An 18794-nucleotide genomic window follows, 5' to 3' on the forward strand; every position below is an offset into this window, starting at 1 on the left:
CCTTTGAACAGTCCCACCAAAACCACCTAAGCAGAAGATTGTCAAGTTTGCCAGGGGCGCAAAGGGGGAACAGGCCACAAAAGATTTGGGGTTCAGAGACGAGAGAGAGCTGCGAGCCGCAGCCATTGATGCAGGGGTGCCAAGTTCTGCCAGGTTGCTGCCAACTCAGACTGGAAAGATGCCAACTACAGATACCAGTGTGCCAACTGATGTGTCAGTTAGCAGTATGGTCACAGTCAAAACCACCACAGTTGGTCAGGAAGGCACCACTGCAACTGCAAGTCCCAAGGTGCCTACTGATAGAGATGCTTCAATGCCAAACACAAAAGGAGGTGATCCAACTATCAAAGTGTCGTCCCCAAGAGTTGTCTTTCAGCAACCATTAACACAAGAGGAGGTGTTCGACATTATAAGTAGGTGCAAGCCTTCAAGGCCGCCAACTACAACACTATTGCGAACCAAGTCAGTGAATGATGCACCCATGTTTGTGCCGCAAGGAGATGCCCTGGTCCTTGAACCCTTACGAAGATCAAACTCTTATCATGGTGACGGGTTCTGCGATGCACCATCTTTTGACCTCGGCATAGATGGTGATGCTCCAGCACCTGCTCCAGCAGTAGATACAGCGGAAGCCGGTGTGATTAGCATCGATGAGTGTGAGTTAGACCCAGCAGCTGTGAATGAAGGATGTGATGCTGCTGATGTTGGCAAGGCAATAGCTCAAGAACTAGATGTTGGTTCACCAGAGAATTGCCACACCCCGATATGCGCAGAATCGGAACTTGGCATGAGCAGTTCTTCGGGGCCACCTCTTGCACGAAGACAGAGGAGGGTAAGAAGGCCCGCAGCATCTCAAAGGTCTCCATTCATCGACTACAACAAGAACAAGACTTTCAGCACCAATGAGGTAGTGAACAAGCTTTACGCTGCCCTCTTGTATTGGGTCAGGCATCACAAAGGAGCAAATGATGGAGCTACTAGGTAAACTAACTCCCCACAGCCTACATACATATCTTTTTCAGTTGCATAGCACCAGCCACTTAGTTGCACAGAAAGCATAGTATGTTGCACAGAACAGGGCTTTTAGTTGCACACTGTTCTTTTTTCATTTTCATGCACATTTTTTTTGCTGCTGTGACCCTTCGAGCTAACTTGTCTTTTTATTGCTTTCAAAAAAAAATCAGCCCCGAGATAATTAGGTATGGTGCTTTCTACATTTCTTTAAAGGAGTTAGTTGATTCGATGAAGCCGGTTCAATGATTGTCAAAAATTGTTATTGAGACTGGAATCTTACACATCATGGATAACTTACCAGAAGGGTCAAAGAAGGTTGTTATGCCACTGAGGTTTTCTGTAAGTTTTTCCAAAACCTTCTTTTTACCCTCATCTTTGTTCTGTAGCACTTTTCGTTGACCATTTGAGGGAGGCCTTTCACCTACTAAGGAGTTTTGAGCCATGTTTTATAATCTCTGCAGATAAAATTACAGCAAGGGATCCACAATGTGGATGAGATGAACAAGAAGTTTGATTACAAGAACCGTCTCGACAAGAAAGACTTGCTGAGTGTTGTGCCCACATCATCAATCTTTTTTTAGTTGGCACCCACAGCATGTCCAGTTGCACATGACACATCTGTTAGTTGGCAGATACTTGTTGCAACCCGTTTTTAACTTGACAAAGTCTTTTTACTGTTTTTCTTAGCTACATCTTGTATTTGTGTCTGAAATCGTTCACGCTTGCAGGTCATGCTGCCAGTGCTCGAGTGCGCAGATGTAACCGATAAGGACGGAGGGAGGCATTATTGGGTCTTCAGTGTCAACTTGAGGGACGGACGCTTCGAAGTTCTTGATTCAAGCAGGACGCTGGACAACATTGAGCTGATGAACAACGCCTCTACCATTGCGGGGGCAGTACGCCAGCTATGGAGGAAGCATTACCCAAAGTTCAGCATCGAGCACTTCCAGATTATTGACATTGACGTACCAAAGCAGCTTGGCAAGTAAGACAACAAGCATTTCATTCCTTCTCAATCAAATACAATCATTTTGTAGTTTTTAAATTTTTCTACATGTGCAATCTTTAGTATTTTTAAGACACAGTACTAGTCTTCAATCTGTTTTATCATTTTTATGAGTTTCTAATGGATTATCTAGCTAGTTGCAGAGTGGCGCGTAAGTAGTTGCAAAGTGGCACATAATGAGTTGCAGTAGAACACAAGCAGTTGCACAGTAGAACATAAGTAGTTGCACAGAGTGCATTACCTTTATTTGGTTTTAATTTTATGTGACAATTTTTTTTGCCCATTTTTTGCAGTAATGAGTGTGGGTTGTTCGCACTGCTTAACGCCACCGAGTGGAATGGTAGCCAACTGCCCAACTACGACCCCAAGGAAGTACTCAACATCAGGAAGAAGCTGACGTATGATTGGGTCACCAGCGTGCACAACACCGCCCCATGGAGGAAGTTGCTGAGATACGACAAGGAGTAGGTCAGTACTTTTTTTTTCTGCTCCATGGAGGAAGTTTCTGGTTTGTACAATTTTATTAAGTAGATTTTGTAGTTGCACACTGCTAGTAATTGCGTTTGCAACTCAATATCATCACTTTTGTTGATATATTAGGAGCACTGTATATACAATTGTTCAACAACTAAATATTTAACCAGTTGCCAACAAAGGCATAAATAGCAACTTTTTTTTTACACAGTGCATGAACTAATTCAAGCAGCATAAATTAGATAAAGAGGAATCATAGATGCTGAATGTGTCCACTTGGTCCCAACATTGCTAAAAAAGACATCATTATTTTTCCTTTTTTGTTCCAAAGTTACAAATGAGGAAACAGAATCATAGGAGCCTCTGTGGACACACACCAGCAGTGTGCTCTGTAGATTGGCACTGGCTGCATTTGTTTTTCTTCTTTGGGTGTAGCTCCAGCGCCGATTTGTACCGTCGACTCTTTGCCCTACCCTTTGTAACCTTGGAGGATCCCTGGGCACAAAATCATCAGAAGCTTGTGCAAGGGATGCAGCCTCCAACGGGGCAGTAGGACCGTCACGATCACCTGTGTAATAATCATATAAAAAGTTTAGTATTTTTGTTATTGTGCAACCAGCACTGATGTTCTGTGCAACCACACAGTACATTTTTGTGCAACTAACTGGTTGTTGTGTGCAAGTTAAGTTGAAAAAAACACCTGTAGTAGCACGGCCTGTCATGGTACTTGGATTGTAGTCGCCTATGGGCAGAACATGAAAAACAAGTTAGATTTTTAGCTTGATCCTCAAACTAACACAGCGCACGCAACTAGGCAGCATGTTTCTGTTCAACTGGGCACTATGATATGTGCAACTAAAGTCACTCACCCTAGTTTTTGTTTTGGAGTCGGTGAAGGTACTAACCTGGGTTATGAGCCCCCTGAGTCCTGCCTGTAGGTCCATTGGGAGTAGCACAAAGGGCACTGCTAGTTGGGCCTGGCGGGGGAGGAGGTCTTTGAGGGTTGGCATCACCTATAGGCAGAAATAGGACAAACATGTCAGTTGTGTTTATCTTTTTTATGCTCGAACTAACACAGCATGCGCAACTAGGTAGCCTGTTCGGTGCAACTGAGCACCATGATGTGTGCAATTGGAGTTACAGACCTAGTTTGATGGGGAGTTGGGGGAAGGTAATTACCTAGACGACGAGCCCCCTGAGTGCTGCCTGTAGGGCCATTGGGAGGAGCATGCGGGGGAGGAGGTGGCGGAGGATGCCGTGTACAGCCAGGAGGGGGAGGAGGTCCTTGAGGGTTGACATCACATATATGCATAACTGGAAAAAATAAGTTAGCTGTGTTATCTTTGATGCGTGAACTAACACAGCGTGCGCAACTAGGCAGTATGTTTTTGTCCAAGTGGCTACCATGGTGTGTGCAACTGGGCACAATGATGTGTGCAACTGAAGTTACACACCTAGTTAGATCAGGAGTTGGGGCAGGTAATTACCTGGATGATGAGTCCCCTGATTGCTGCCTGGAGGTGGAGGAGGTCCTCGAGGGTTGCCATCATCTGATGGCCCCGTTGCAGCAGTCGGTTTTTTCCTTTTCTTGGACTTGTTCAGGTGGCCGATCTCGGTACGTGCTGCACGCATATGCTTGTATACAATAGCTTGTGTTGAATCAGAACCACTCGCAAACTTTGCTAGTTTCCAAAAATCGTATATCATGTTCCTCTCCCTTATCTGCTTCTTTGATTGAGGAGGCATTTCATCCGGTTTCTCATAACCAGTCCCTGGCGCACTAGGTACAGCAGTAGGTGTCCACCGTCTTAGCAGGTACCTTTCCGGTATGACATCAACGCCAACATGGGTGAACACCTTGAGGATGTGGCAACAGAGGATGCCGTCCTTGTCCATTTTACAACACTCACACAAATAGGAACGCTCCTCCACCCTTGCCTGCACCAAGTAGTTTCGAGAACCATATTTCGCAACAAATTCCTGGTTCGGTCTGAGCTCAAACACATCAGCACCAACTTGGAATGCATTATAACGTCCAATCAGCTCAAACTCTTCTCTAAACTTGCGGTAAAGGTCTCTAGTATAGGTTTTGTAAGCTTGCTTCTCTATTGGGAAGTTGGACCACAACTCAATCTCAAGGTGTTGTGTCCTGTAATCATTGCAACCTTCCTTGGCAAGGATGTGGTTCTGTATTTTTTCATATTGCCTGACGAAGTTCAACATTGAGTTGTGTGGGTTCACATATCTTTTAAGGACGGCGTTGAACCCCTCACTACACTGTGTAGACTGGAGGAAGGGAAAGAACCTGTGTTTGAAGTAGCACGGCACCCAAGTTGACCTGTATTCGTACAACTTCTCAAAGTGCGTGTGTTCCATAGCCTCATACTTCATCATTAACCCAGTCCAATTCTGTTCAAACTCATCTATAGTGAAGCTGAAGTCAACACACTTGTTGAAATCATCAGAGAGTCCTGGATTCCGGCACAGCAACCAACCAACCTTTTCCTGAGCCTTTTTCATGATGTGCCATCGACAACAATGGTGCATGGTGATTGGAAAGATGCTCTGTATTGACTGCCTCATCGCACCATCCTGATCGGTGATGAAGTTGTCAGGAGGTTTGCCATCCATAGCCTCTAGGAATGCTCCAAAGACCCAATCAAAGCTCGATGCCAACTCCTGCCTCAGAAACGCGCAACCCAGCATGAAAGATTGGCCATGTCGGTTTATTCCTATGAAGGACGCGAACGGCATATTGTACAAGTTGGTCATGTAGGTGGTGTCAAACGATATGCAATCGTGGTACGCCTCCGCGTAAGCTTTTCGAGCTAAGCCGTTCACCCAAAATATGTTGACAACTCTGTCCTCTTCATCATATTTCACCTTATAGAAGAAGTCTGGATCGGTTTTTTGTATATCCTTGAAGTGCGCAATTGTCTCAATCAGATCACCCTCCTTTGTGTCATCTCTACGGAAACTTGTACAAAGATTTGTTATTGCCTTTGGTCCGAACGGCACCATCATCTCAGATCCATAGAACTCTGCCATTACATGCATCATTCGTCCTGCATAATACAAAAACAAACAGTATATCCTTTTTTTAGTTGCACAAATGCGCACATCCAGCTGCACAGTAATAGGACACGTGTTGGCACAGAAGATAATCACAGGAAATGGACACCTAGCTGCACCTTTTTAAAAACACTTTGCAGTTTTTGCATACAGGACATTGTGTATTTGCACAGTAAAGACAATCTAGTTGCACAAGAAGCACCCAAAGTGATATATAAAAAGCATGGGAAGTTGGACAGCAGTTGCATAGTTAAGCCATTTCAGTTACACAGTAGTACCATAACAGTTGCACACTGGACTGCCTAGAGGGAAACTTAATTCTTCAAGGGATATAGAAAAACACCACACCTGTAGTCAAGTTGCAGTTATACAAGATGCGTAGAAACTCCTTTTCATCAGGTGAGATGCCTTGGTGGGATCTCAAGTATTTGGACAATGAAGGTTTGTTCACGAGCGGATGATTGTGGTCACGAACAAAGTGCGTCACCTCCCATCGCCCATCTATCAGCTTCACCAACATTTTCGCCTTGCATTCAGTCTGCTTTATTGTCTCACGTTTGCGCTTCTTCTTCTTCTTACTAGTACCAGCATCCTCTTCAGCAAATATTGAAGGTTCTTCTTCCATCTCGTCATCACTGTTAACAGATGTTGGATCTGGAATAGGGTCCAGGTAAGGAGGAGCCTCAGCTCCTCCATCATCAGCTTTGGGCTTCTTGAACTTGTTGCAGCAAAACTGTTGTTTTATCAATTCATTGGTGCGGGGTGTCCGTCTAGAGGTGTTCATCTTGATAGAGAAACCCATCCGTAGTGCGTAACTGTTGTAGTGATCCTTAGCAATTTGAAGGCTGTCAAACCTCATGCCAACATAGGGTTCCATAGGTTGAGAACCAGCCTCATCCTCTCCTTCTTCTACTTGCACAGCTCTATCAAAAGCCCCAGCTTCTAGCTCAGTCCTGGTTGGACCAGGAACATTTGCCTCGGTTCCTGTGTCATCAAGAGTATGGCTCTCTGACTGCAAAGACACCACTACAGGGGCACCACGGGCTGATGACTGGCCTGCCACATTGTCATGGCCCGTAGGGTTACCATCACGACTTGCCTGCGTGTAGTAAACAGATCAACCATTTTCTATGCAGTTTCTTTGTTGTATGCTGGGTTGCTGCTGATCCATATCATGAGGAAGCTCATTGAGATCTGGAGGCAACTCATTGAGATCAAGCATTTTTCCCTTGTTTTTGGATGCTGCCACAAACTTCCTGCACATATAAAAAAAGAAGAAATTGATGTCATCAGTTGGTAACCACAGAAAAACTGTGTTTCAAAACAACCTAAAAGCAACATGACCATAGCATAATCTTTTATTATAACAGTTATAAATTTTTTTGTTTGCACAGAGTTGTTGTGTTAGTTGCACAGTTTGCAGTAAATAACTGGCAAGAGCATGACTTCTTTTTGCTACAGAGTTTTTCTTACCTTTTCCCTTTTTGTTTTGTTGCAATGATCTGTAGGTTTCCGTTTCGCAAGGAGCTCTTTTCAGATTTTTCTGCACATAATTGGATGCTACATTTGAGAAGGAAAATTCAGGTGAAAGAAGAAAGAAGAAAGAAGAATTGGAGGACAGATTATAGTTATATGTTTTTCATCGCCGTTTATGTTTCTAGATCTGGTATATTTGAACATATTAATATGGTTTGCAATAGGCGTGGGACCAGAATATATGCGTGGGACAAGATTTGTGCGTGAATATGTTAATATGGTTTGTGGCTTCATTAGCCATGGACAAAAGTTCCTATGTTTTTCCTGTTGCACTACAGATTTTTGGTTTTCGCTAGAATAGACGTCTCAATTTCCAGGATTTCCACTTGGCCAGCATACATATTCAGTTGGACATTCAATGCTTTTAGTTGGCTAGAATAGATGTCTCAGCTGGCCAGGTTGCATTTTTTCAGTTTTGTGGCCAACATGCATGTTCAGTTGGACAGTTAATGCATTCAGTTGGCTAGAATAGATGTCTTAGTTGTCTAGAATAGATGTCTTAGTTGGTCATCAGTTTTTGGCCAACATGCATGTTTAGTTGGCCAGAAAACATGTTTTTTATTTTCACATATACTACATTTTTTCCAAAGTGTTCACTCAGAAACATGTATTGCCAGATATATGTTTAGTTGGCAGGATACATGTTTAGTTGGCCAGGATACATGTTCAGTTGGCTGGGATGCATGTTTAGTTGCACATTTATGAATTTTTCGTTGCACATGTTCAACAAAGCATTGGGCAGTCAATTTTTTGTTCATTTTGCAAATAATAACTAGAAGTTGGCTTTAATCATGTTTTAATTGGCCAGATAACTCGTTTTTAGTTGGCTTGTTTTAACACATCCAGGTGGTAGTTTTTGGCATGTTTAACACATCCAGCATGTTTAACATCTGGTGTGATGTGCCAGATTCACCTCTTTTTTGAAGCAGATTTTCCATGGATCCATGGAGAAGGGGGAAGTGAAGAGGTGCAGAGGGGGCTTACCTGCTCGATCTTATTGCCTGGTGTGGCTCTGACCACCCTGCCCTTTAGATCTTGAAGCAGCTCCTTGTACTTTGTCCCATGGCGGCTGTGTAGGAGGAGGAAGAAGGGCTGGGGGCGATTGCGTTTGGATCTGTTTCTGGCGTGCAAAAGAAGAAGAAGGCAGCGTCGGTGGGGCTGAGGCATGGGGGCGAGAGATGGCGTGGATTCTACAACCTGGGCAGATCCTCTTTCTTTCGTGAGGAAGAAGAAGATAGCCAGGGCGCAGTTTGGCGAGGAGGGTGCACGTGATCCCGCGGGGCATGGTTTGGCGAGGAGGGTGCACGTGATCCCGCGGCCAACTGGTGGACGGGGCAGTTGCCTTTTTCGCTCCGACGGGCAGGGACCACGTGGGCGAGTGGGCGAGTGGGGGACTGTTTCCTCTTTTCGCTCGAGGGGGGACCAGGTGGTTTCCTTTTTCTGGTGGCCGCTGGCTAGCGATCCCAGGGCGGCCGGCCGCCCACTAGACGCGTCCTAGGTTTTAGGGCCTGGTTTGAAATTAGACTAGGTGCAACTAGCGGGTAGTGCGCGGCGGCACGCCGCACTCTATGGATTGTTAAGTTATTTGACTTTTTGTCATGTTTGATGAGTCCTTAGTTGCAAAGTACAGCAATTCATAGGTACGTGCAAAAGTGATCTACAATAGGTTGTGATAATGGCTACTGAATATAAAATCGATAATGGCTTCTGGATATATAGAATTGCAAAGCACCTGAGATGTTGATCGTCTAGTTGGATTTGTCTCTATGGCAACTATGGACTCCTCGCTAGGTAGGAGAAACTTCCCAACTATTTATTTATAAACTGATTGTCTTGCATAATTTTGGACATTGATGCAACGGTGATCAGATACTATCATTACACTGTAGTCGGATTTTCTTTCTGTGGAGTGCGCCTAGAGCTGCGGCGTGGACCTGCCGGCAAGGTTGGCCTCGGCGATGAGGTGGTACAATGCGACAGCTAGCTCTTGTGCGTCTGTTGCCCGTGTAGATGATCTGTGTGTTGTTCCTAGGAAATAAATGATGTACAATTAACAGGGAAAGGACATAACTTCCATGGATAAAAAAACCTGCTCCCTGAATAGGGCAGCTACATGTGAAGGAAAGGAAAAGAAAGGCAAAATCATGAAGAGAAGCATCAGTTAAAATTAAGTTCAATATGTCTATTTTCTACTTGGGAGTTCAACATTTGCAATTACATCCCTTGATTTAAAATCAAACATTTTCAGAAGTACAAAACTGGGATGAATGCATGCTCCTGAATGTAACACAATGCAGAGATTATGTTTCCTTTTGCAGGCATGCATGTATGTAGACATGGATGACAGAAAAGGTGTTTCTTCTTTCGATGAAGAAGAATCATAGATCTCCGACCGCAGCTTAAGTTTGGAATTTCTGTTGACCCCAGCCTGTTAAAATTTATACATGCATATCAACCAGTGGAACTCCTCACTTGGGGGAGCTGCGGCAGGCCGGTGGGTACCTCATGGGATGTGGGGCAGGCCGTCCCCACGCTCTCTACTGTTTATGTAGCAATTCGCCTTGTAGTCTGAAGCATATGAACTTGTATCAGCATCTATATGTTTATGTCCCTATCATTTTATATTTGGATAAAATTATTACTGAATAAAATAGCATCAAGAAAAAAACAAGAGGAACATATGATCAAAATGCGGCCTGTTAGTGTGCTAATATGCATCTTTGGTGGTACTTTTGCTAAAAACTGAGTGCCCTAATGAAAGTAAGTGCAAACAGGAGAAAGTTTGACAACCATACACTGGCTAAAAATATAGTACAAACTTCACTGACCCTGCTGAAGACGAAAACATGAGGCTGGATGAAGAAGCTGCTCCACAGTACTCAAGGATCTTGGTGAGAGACGAAAACTTAGAGCTTCATAGAGAAATTGCATGTCTGAAGGTTGTAGATAGGGCTAGTCAATCAGTTCAGGTACAAAATGGGCCCCAGACTGCAGTAAAATGAACTGAAAGGATATCTTCTGAACTATAAAAGCTCGACTTTCTCTAGCAAGTGGAACATTCAGAGTTATACCTATTGAGTAGATTTCCAGGCCTGACAGTATGCAGTGTGCATGCGAACTCGACCTCAACTTCAGAGGTGGCCACACGACCAGTCTTGGTGTGCCAATACAAAAGAATAAAAAAATCACATACGATCTTTTAGAATCATAAATTGTAAATTTAGAAATAGAAGGCAAAACATCATATGCATGTACAGTATAAATCTGTTTTCACAAACAATAAGAAAACAACTACCAATATATTAAAAGAGGGAGGGAGCAACATACCTACAAATAAACATATGCCCAAAAAGCAGAATGGACACAACATAGCAATATCAACAAACACACATATTTTTTTTATTAATATAAAAAACCATCAACAATCATCATTTACCAAAAACAGATGCATCATGTTGATCTCTGTTCCACTGACTAACAGGGCCATATTACAGTGTACATGGACATGAAGTACGAGTGTTCACATGGAAACCAAGGTATGCAATTATGATTGGGAACCAACCTTCTAGCCTTTTCTTTGCTTCCAGGCATCAGGGTCAACCGGTATACAACCCCTCCCCATTATGCAAACCAAACCAAGGCGTAATCGTTGTAATTAAAAAGATGAAACCTCGACCACTTATACTGAAGATTGCATGCCACCTTGATACTTTTATGCAGAACCAAGCTCATTGCTTGTGAACATTGCATGATCAAACATAAAATGGAGCAGTTGAAAGAGGACCTCATCGGTCAGTTCAAGCAATACAAAACAAGTCTGATCTTTGGATGTACAATACCTCAGCTTGATCTCATTCTCATTTGTTACCAGATCTTTCTCTACAACTCCAAAATAACCTGAAAGAAGGATAGATAAATTCAGATTTTGTGCCACAAAGAATAGAGTTGGGGTTTGAAAGAAGCTCGATTTCCAGATTTTTTACATCATAGAGCAAGCAAGTTGCAAAGAAGGCATGGACTAGGAACTGAATAAGAGGTTCCATCAGAGGGATCTCTTTATTCAAAAGAAGTGCAGATACTTGCACCCTCTTGACTGTGTTAGATTGTATTTACATGTGTATATTGTAACGTTGTATACCACCTCATTATATATATATATGATAGGCCACCCCTAGAGGGTTGTGCCGGTTCCCCCAAAGCCTATTGTCTTACATGGTATCACGCTAGGTTACGTCCGCTTCCGCCAAAAAACCCTAAACCGCCGCCGCCGCCACCGCCGCCGCCGCCGCGCCCGCCTCCGCCGTTGCCCGACTGCTATGACGTCCGCCGCTGCGTCCGGCTCCACCGCCACCGGTTTTCTGCCGGCCTCCCTCGCGGCACTTCTCTCGAGGCCGCTGGATGCCGCCTCCCTTCAGGCGCCGATCGGGACACGGAGCGTCGGCTCCCTCTTCGCGCTCCCGCCGGCTGCTACTTTGCCCGGGCAGGCGCTTGTGGCCCACACCACCGCCGCCCCGTCAACCGCGGCTGTCGCGCCCTCGGCCACTGCGCCGCTGGTGGCGGAGGACGTCGCGCTGGCAGGCTTCGCGGCGTCAACCGCGGCCACCGCGCCCTCTGTCACCGCGCCGGCTGCCCCTCCGACTGTCTCCACGGTGTTCTCACCTCAGCCAGTCTCCTCGATGGGATCGCAGCCGCCGCCGCCGTTTCACTTCGGCCATCTCATCACCATCAAGTTGTCGTCGGACAATTACATCTTCTGGCGCGCGCAGGTTCTTCCGCTTCTTGGGAGTCACTACCTGCTTGGCTATGTCGACGGCTCTCTCCCTTGCCCTCCTGCGCTGGTTGACAGCGTGCATGGTCCGGTCTATAATCCGGCTCACCGTGTCTGGACAGGGCAGGATCAGGCGAACCTCTCCTCCATCCAGGGGTCGCTCTCTCCGGCCGTTGCTGGGCTTGTTGTCTTCGCCAAGACGTCCCACGAGGCATGGACTATTCTTGAGCGCTCGTTTGCGGCACAGTCGCAGGCTCGTGTATCTGGGCTCCGTCGCCAACTTGGGAAGTGTCAGAAGCTTGACTCCACCGCCACTGAGTTCTACAACAAAGTCAAGAGTCTCGCCGACACGCTGGCCTCCATTGGACAGCCCCTCACCGACTCCGAGTTCAACTCGTTTATCGTCAATGGTCTTGATGAGGAGTATGACGCCCTAGTCGAGATCATCAATGAGAGGGGCAACTCCACGCCCATGCCAGCACACGAGGTCTTTTCACGCCTCCTGCTTACTGAGCAACGAGTCGAGACGCGCCGATCCAGGGGCAACGGCGCCCTCTCGGCAAACGCCGCCACCAAGGGTGGTCGCTCCTCTGCTTCATCCAGGGCTCCTTCGGGGCAGTCACCACCACCCGCCTCGGCCCCTCCTCCTACTGCGACGCTACCAGGGGCTGGCGGTCCACGTGTGTGCCAGCTTTGTGGTCGCGATGGGCACTGGGCCTCGAAGTGTCACAAGCGCTTCCAGCGGGGTTTTCTTGGTCTTGGCAATGACGGGAAGGATACACGCAACTTTGCTCGTCAGGTCGCCATGGCTGATCGTCCGCCGCCGCAGAAGCCACAGGGACACACTCAGTCCTACTCCATTGATCCCCACTGGTACATGGACTCTGGGGCGACAAAGCACCTGACCAGTGAGATGGGGAAGCTTCACACTCGTAAACCCTACCATGGCTCCGACAAGATCCACACCGCCAATGGAGCAGGTATGCACATCTCTCATATTGGTCAAGCATCACTTCTCACTAGACATGCCAATAGGAGTCTTCAACTTCGCAATGTTCTTCGAGTTCCATCTGTGACACGTAATCTTCTTTCAGTTCCTAAACTCACTCGTGATAATAATGTGCTTTGTGAATTTCATCCTTTTGATCTTTTTATTAAGGATCGGGGCACGAGGGACATTCTTCTTAGTGGGCGGCTTTGCCAAGGTCTCTATCGTCTGGAGCATCCTGGCGTCGCTCGCGTCTTCAGTGGAGTTCGGGTATCTCCGTCACAGTGGCATGCTCGTCTTGGTCACCCGGCCACACCTATTGTCCGGCATGTTTTGCGTCGTCATGAGCTTCCTAGTGTGTCTAGTAACAAAGATGTAGCAGTGTGTGATGCTTGTCAGCAGGGGAAGAGTCATCAACTTCCTTTTTCGGAGTCCAGTCGTGAGGTGAAACATCCTTTAGAACTTGTGTTTTCAGATGTATGGGGTCCTGCTCAGACTTCTGTTAGTGGTCATAATTATTATATCAGTTTTGTTAATGCTTACAGCCGCTTTACCTGGCTTTATCTTATCAAACGTAAATCTGATGTGTTTGACATTTTTGTTCAGTTCCAAAAACATGTTGAACGCCTTCTCAAGCACAAAATTGTTCATGTTCAGTCGGACTGGGGTGGCGAGTATCGCAACCTCAACTCCTTCTTTCAGTCGCTTGGGATCACTCACCGTTTAGCATGTCCACATACACATCAGCAGAATGGTTCAGTAGAACGTAAGCATCGTCACATTGTTGAAGCTGGTCTGACTCTTTTGGCCCATGCATCTGTTCCGTTTCGTTTTTGGAGTGATGCTTTCACCACTGCATGTTTTCTCATCAATCGTACTCCCACTCGTGTTTTGAATATGAAGACTCCCATTGAAGTTCTCCTTAATGAACAACCGGACTACACCTTTCTCAAGGTGTTTGGGTGTGCTTGCTGGCCCCATCTCCGTCCATATAACAAGCGTAAGCTCGAGTTTCGTTCCAAGAAGTGTGTTTTTCTTGGTTATAGCTCTCTTCATAAAGGATACAAATGTCTTCATGTTCCCACTAATCGTGTCTACATCTCTCGGGATGTTGTGTTTGATGAGCATGTTTTTTCCTTTGCCAACCTCCCTGTGTCCACTACCGAGCCACCTGTCATGCATTCATCCTCTGTTGCTTCTGACCAATTTGATGATGTTGCATATTCTCCTCTATTGTTGCCTAACCATGGTGCAGGCACTGGTCGTGGGGCTCGTTTGGAGATTCTGGAAGCGCCATCTTCCTCTTCGTCGCCATCGCCTTCATCCTCGGCACCTTCTGTTGTGCATGAGGAGCACATGGCGCCCCTGCATGGCCTCAGTTTCCGTGCTCATGCACGGCCGATCGACGTCCTGGCCCGGTCGCCTCTGGCTTCTGGGCTGCCTTCGTCATCGTCGCGCCCTGCAACCTCGCCGACTGGGCCGGCCTCCTCGGTCCCCGTCTCGCCCAGGGCGTCGGGGCAGTCATCACCAGGCCTGGCCTCGCCCGCCCCTGCCTCGCCCAGGGTGTCTGGGCCCTTCTCACCAGGGCCGGCCTCGCCTGCTCTCGCCTCGCCAAGGCCGTCTGGGCCGGTGTCACCGGAGCTGGCCTCGCCCACCCTCGGTTCGCCCATGGCCTCTGAGCCCCTGTCGTCGGGCCAGTCTTCGCCATGCAGCCCAGAGTCGTCTGTCCCGAGCTCGCCTGAGGTGATTCCTGCATCTCCGGCGACCGTCACGTCTCCGTCACCTTCGCCTCCGCCGGCTCCTGCTGCTGCTCTACGTCCACATACGCGCAGTCGGAGTGGCATTTTTCAGCCTAAGCAACGTCATGATGGCACAGTTGCTTGGTTAGCGGCGTGCATGTCTGCTGCTCTCGCAGATCCATCCTCTGAGCCACGCACGTATCAAGCTGCTATGCGCATTCCTCATTGGAGAGAGGCCATGGAGCAGGAGTATCAAGCGCTTCTTCGCAATCATACATGGACTCTTATTCCTCCACAATCACGGGTAAATGTCATTGATTCCAAATGGGTTTTCAAAGTGAAGAGGCATTCTGATGGGTCCATTGAGCGCTATAAGGCTCGTCTGGTTGCTCGTGGTTTTCGACAGCGTTTTGGACTTGACTATGAAGACACCTTCAGTCCAGTGGTCAAGCCTACTACCATCAGACTTCTTCTCTCTCTGGCTGTTACTCGAGGTTGGTTTCTTCGTCAGCTTGATGTTCAAAATGCTTTTCTTCATGGTGTCTTGGCGGAGGAGGTTTACATGCGCCAGCCTCCGGGTTTCTCTGGTCCGGATCGCCCTGATCATCTCTGTCGTCTATCCAAGGCAATTTATGGTCTGAAGCAGGCTCCTCGTGCTTGGCATGCTCGTCTTGCAATGGCTCTTCGTGCTCATGGTTTTGCATCATCAACTGCTGACTCCTCATTGTTTCTTCTTCAAAGGCCTGAGATTACTATGTACTTGTTGGTCTATGTAGATGATATCATTTTGGTCAGCTCCTCTCAGTCGGCTGCTACTGCGCTTGTTCGCTCACTTGGTGCTGATTTTGCGGTCAAGGACCTTGGGAAGCTTCATTACTTTCTTGGTGTGGAGGTTACTTCTCGTGCTGCTGGCCTTGTTATGACGCAGAAGAAGTACTTTCTGGATTTGTTGCAGCGAGCTGGGATGCTTAAGTGCAAACCGACGACTACACCCATGTCTACCACTGATAAGCTCAATGCTGTTGATGGTGTGCTTCTTTCTTCTTCTGATGCGACCGAGTACCGGAGTATTGTTGGTGGGCTCCAGTACTTGACGATCACGCGACCAAACATTTCCTATGCTGTTAACCGAGTCTGCCAGTATCTGCAGTCACCCCGTGACACTCATTGGTCTGCTGTTAAGCGGATTTTGCGCTATATTCGTTTCACGGTAGCTCATGGTTTGCATATTCGGCCGTCTGACTCTGGTTGTCTTTCAGCATATTCTAATGCAGACTGGGCTGGCAATCCGGATGACAGGCGATCCACGGGGGGTTATGCTGTCTTCTTTGGCTCTAACCTGATTGCCTGGAGTGCTCGGAAACAGGCTACTGTCTCGCGTAGCAGTACTGAGGCTGAGTATAAGGCTGTGGCCAATGCCACATCAGAGATTATCTGGGTACAGTCCTTGCTTCAGGAGTTAAGTATACCCCAATCACAGCGTCCTGTTCTTTGGTGTGATAACATTGGTGCTACATACCTTTCTGCAAATCCGGTATTCCATGCCCGAACGAAACACATTGAAGTTGACTATCACTTTGTGCGTGAACGTGTCTCTCAGAAGCAACTACAGATCAAGTTTATTTCTTCCAAGGATCAACTTGCTGACATCTTCACCAAGCCATTGCCTTTGCCACAGTTTGAGACTTGCAGGCGCAATCTTACCCTTCTAGATTCATTAGAAAGTGGCTAAGATTGAGGGAGGGTGTTAGATTGTATTTACATGTGTATATTGTAACGTTGTATACCACCTCATTATATATATATATATGATAGGCCACCCCTAGAGGGTTGTGCCGGTTCCCCCCAAAGCCTATTGTCTTACAGACTGACACATCAGGATCAACAAAGCACGCGCATAGAGGAATACCCGAACTGAGTAATTGTTCTTGTGAGCATTGCAGTGTATTTGGTGAACAATTTTTTTTAAAGTTTACACATCAATTGTTTTAGACATCTCTACATCAAAAGATAAGGAGGAAAGAAATCTGATAGCACGCCAAAACAACACCAAGATTCTAGTGACGGCATCGAGATTTGGATTCACAGCCATACCTAGCAAACCAACAAGTCTCAGCATTGCCCATGGTCCTTCAATTTCTCATTGCCCCTTCTATTTGGCTCGTCAATCCTTCACTACCCTGCAGCAAGACCTAGGAGAGCCAGAAGGGATATTTAGAGTTGGAGGCGAGTCAAATCGAGAGTTCGACCACAAGAGAAAGAATATGGGTTACCTGGCCGCTGAGTTGCCTTGCCGTTGCTCATCGAGAGTTGTGCTCGCCAAACAAACTCACGGATGGCGTGGACACAGGGCTGGCGCATCGGGAGAATGCAAGGAGGTTCCGTGGGTGTGGTTGGCAAGCAGTCGTGCCATGGTCGGGCTGATGGCTGCGCGGCTATGCACTGCCCCGTGAGAGGAGAAACAGGAGATGTACTCCTCGTCGTGTCCTTTATCTGCGACGGGAAGGAGAGGCCCGCGTCCAAAGCTAAAGAACCCCTGCACCACACAGATGCGTTCACCGTTGCGGGGCCACCGAGGGCAGGACTCGGCGCTGTGAGCGCACGGGGAGCAGATGCAAGGTGGATTGGGGCGCCTTGTCTCTGGCGGTGGGGCGGGCTACGATTCTACGACGTGGTGGTTGATGGTAGCCCCGGCGGCAGGGATCCGGCGGCATAGTTGATAGTTGTTTGGTGGCCTCTATGGGAATGAGATGAGCGAGGAGGAAGAGACTTTTTATATACATAGGCCGTGGAGCGCTTAGCGAGAAGGATCGAACCGTGCCCTCGATATGTGTGGAGCCTTCTGTAGCGGGGCACGCGTAAGAGAGGTCGCAGGGCAGGTGGAAAACACACACACGTGATGGAAATCGACCAGATCAAAATTCACGCATAAGACAACAACCAGTAAATACCTCATCGCACGTGTCATTTTCACAGCTGCCATAATTTTTTTTCAAAAAAACAGAAAATGGAACCCTTACGGGCCTAGTATTCTTAGTATATATATATATATATATAGATAAGGTTTAGGGTCTCTCCAATTTAGATCGGATGGTCGGGAAAAATAGGCTAGGGGAGTCAAATGAAGAAATTAAAAATATATGAGGATGTTCGGGGTTGATCTGGATGCACCAGTCAGGACTGCCCGGTTGCAAGGGTGGTTGGTCTCGGAATGGCCAAGGAAGAGAATGGAGAAGCGACAACTACCAACAGATGCAAGTTTTTGAAAAATGACGGCAACTAAGTGCCGATGCAATGCGAATGATGTGATGATGAATGCAACAAACAAATAAAACATATGTCAACAATGAAAATAAATGAAAGGCATCTGGAGCATCAATCTCACGTCGTTACAACTCTCCGCCACTTACAAGAGATCTCACCTCGAGATCGAGAAATGAGAAGAGAAAGAGAAAGAGGTAATATAAAGTGGCTTCTTTGACAAATGAGTGAAACCACGAACCTTGAGAGGCGGAACATCTTGAAAGAAATAATACAATGGAGATGAATGTAACGCCCCGGATTCGATGCGCTAGGTGTCTGCCAGTTATTCGCCGTCGTTGTCATGTCATGTGCTTGCGTGTTGCATTTTATCATGTCATCATGTGCATTGCATTGCATACGTGTTCGTCTCATGCATCCGAGCTTTTTCCCCGTTGTCCGTTTTGCAATCCGGCACTCCTATGCCCTCCGGCGTCCCCCTTTTGTCTCTCGTTGTGAGTGGGTGTTAAACGTGCTCGGAATGGACAGAGTTTTGCCAAGCGGCCTTGGTATAGCACCGGTAGAACGCCTGTCAAGTTTCGTGCCATTTGGAGGTCGTTCGGTACTCCAACGGTTATCCGGGTAACCGCAAAAGCCTCTTTTATCTTGTAGCTCAACACCCCTTCAAACTGGCCCAAAACCCATCCTAACCCACTCCATGATCTCGGTCGTTCGATCACGATCGTGTGGGCGAAAACCGTGCTCCATTTGGACTCTCCTAGCTCCCACAAACTATAAATTAGCCCCTCCCCCCAAAATTCGCAGACGAAATCCTACCCTAACCCTAGCTTCTTCCTCCTCCAGCCGCCGGACATGTCCGCCACCGCCTCCCGCAGCCAACCCGTGCGCGCCACGTCGCCCTCAGCCCGCGCCTCCCTCTCTCTCCTCCGCGCCCGC

General features: G+C 47.2%; 1 protein-coding gene and 1 pseudogene across 5 annotated transcripts; both read right to left on the reverse strand.

Annotated features, from left to right (window-relative positions):
- Positions 1-2845: 2845 nt before the first annotated feature.
- LOC119292658 lies at positions 2846-8269 on the reverse strand (annotated as a pseudogene).
- Positions 8270-8896: 627 nt separating this feature from the next.
- Positions 8897-17349, reverse strand: LOC119296013. Of its 5 annotated transcripts, none has more exons than XM_037574433.1 (7): positions 16871-17348; positions 16692-16789; positions 10942-10999; positions 10174-10256; positions 9931-10035; positions 9605-9670; positions 8897-9130 (listed from the first exon to the last, which is right to left on the reverse strand). In XM_037574433.1, exons 2-6 carry the CDS (start codon positions 16714-16716, stop codon positions 9606-9608), a joined length of 336 nt encoding a protein of 111 aa, XP_037430330.1. In that variant the 5' UTR covers positions 16717-16789; positions 16871-17348; the 3' UTR covers positions 8897-9130; position 9605. The 5 variants fall into 5 exon arrangements, 3 of the variants coding, with proteins under 3 accessions (XP_037430330.1, XP_037430329.1, XP_037430331.1); XM_037574434.1 differs by lacking the exon at positions 8897-9130 and adding an exon at positions 9248-9530; XM_037574432.1 differs by lacking the exon at positions 9605-9670 and having other exon boundaries at positions 16871-17349.
- Positions 17350-18794: the final 1445 nt, after the last annotated feature.

The sequence above is a fragment of the Triticum dicoccoides genome, chromosome 4B (assembly GCF_002162155.2).
Source record: "Triticum dicoccoides isolate Atlit2015 ecotype Zavitan chromosome 4B, WEW_v2.0, whole genome shotgun sequence".
NCBI classification, from domain to species: Eukaryota; Viridiplantae; Streptophyta; class Magnoliopsida; order Poales; family Poaceae; genus Triticum; species Triticum dicoccoides.

Excerpts from the sequence above, each read along its gene's own strand:
- LOC119296013 (XM_037574432.1), bottom strand. The coding sequence starts at position 16,716 with ATGCTGAGACTTGTTGGTTTGCTAG. Across the intron at positions 10,257-10,941 it reads GAGAATGAGATCAAGCTGAG|ACTGGTCGTGTGGCCACCTC; the intron begins GTATTGTACATC and ends TGGCACACCAAG. Across the intron at positions 9,131-9,930 it reads ATGTTTTCGTCTTCAGCAGG|GAACAACACACAGATCATCT; the intron begins GTCAGTGAAGTT and ends TTTATTTCCTAG.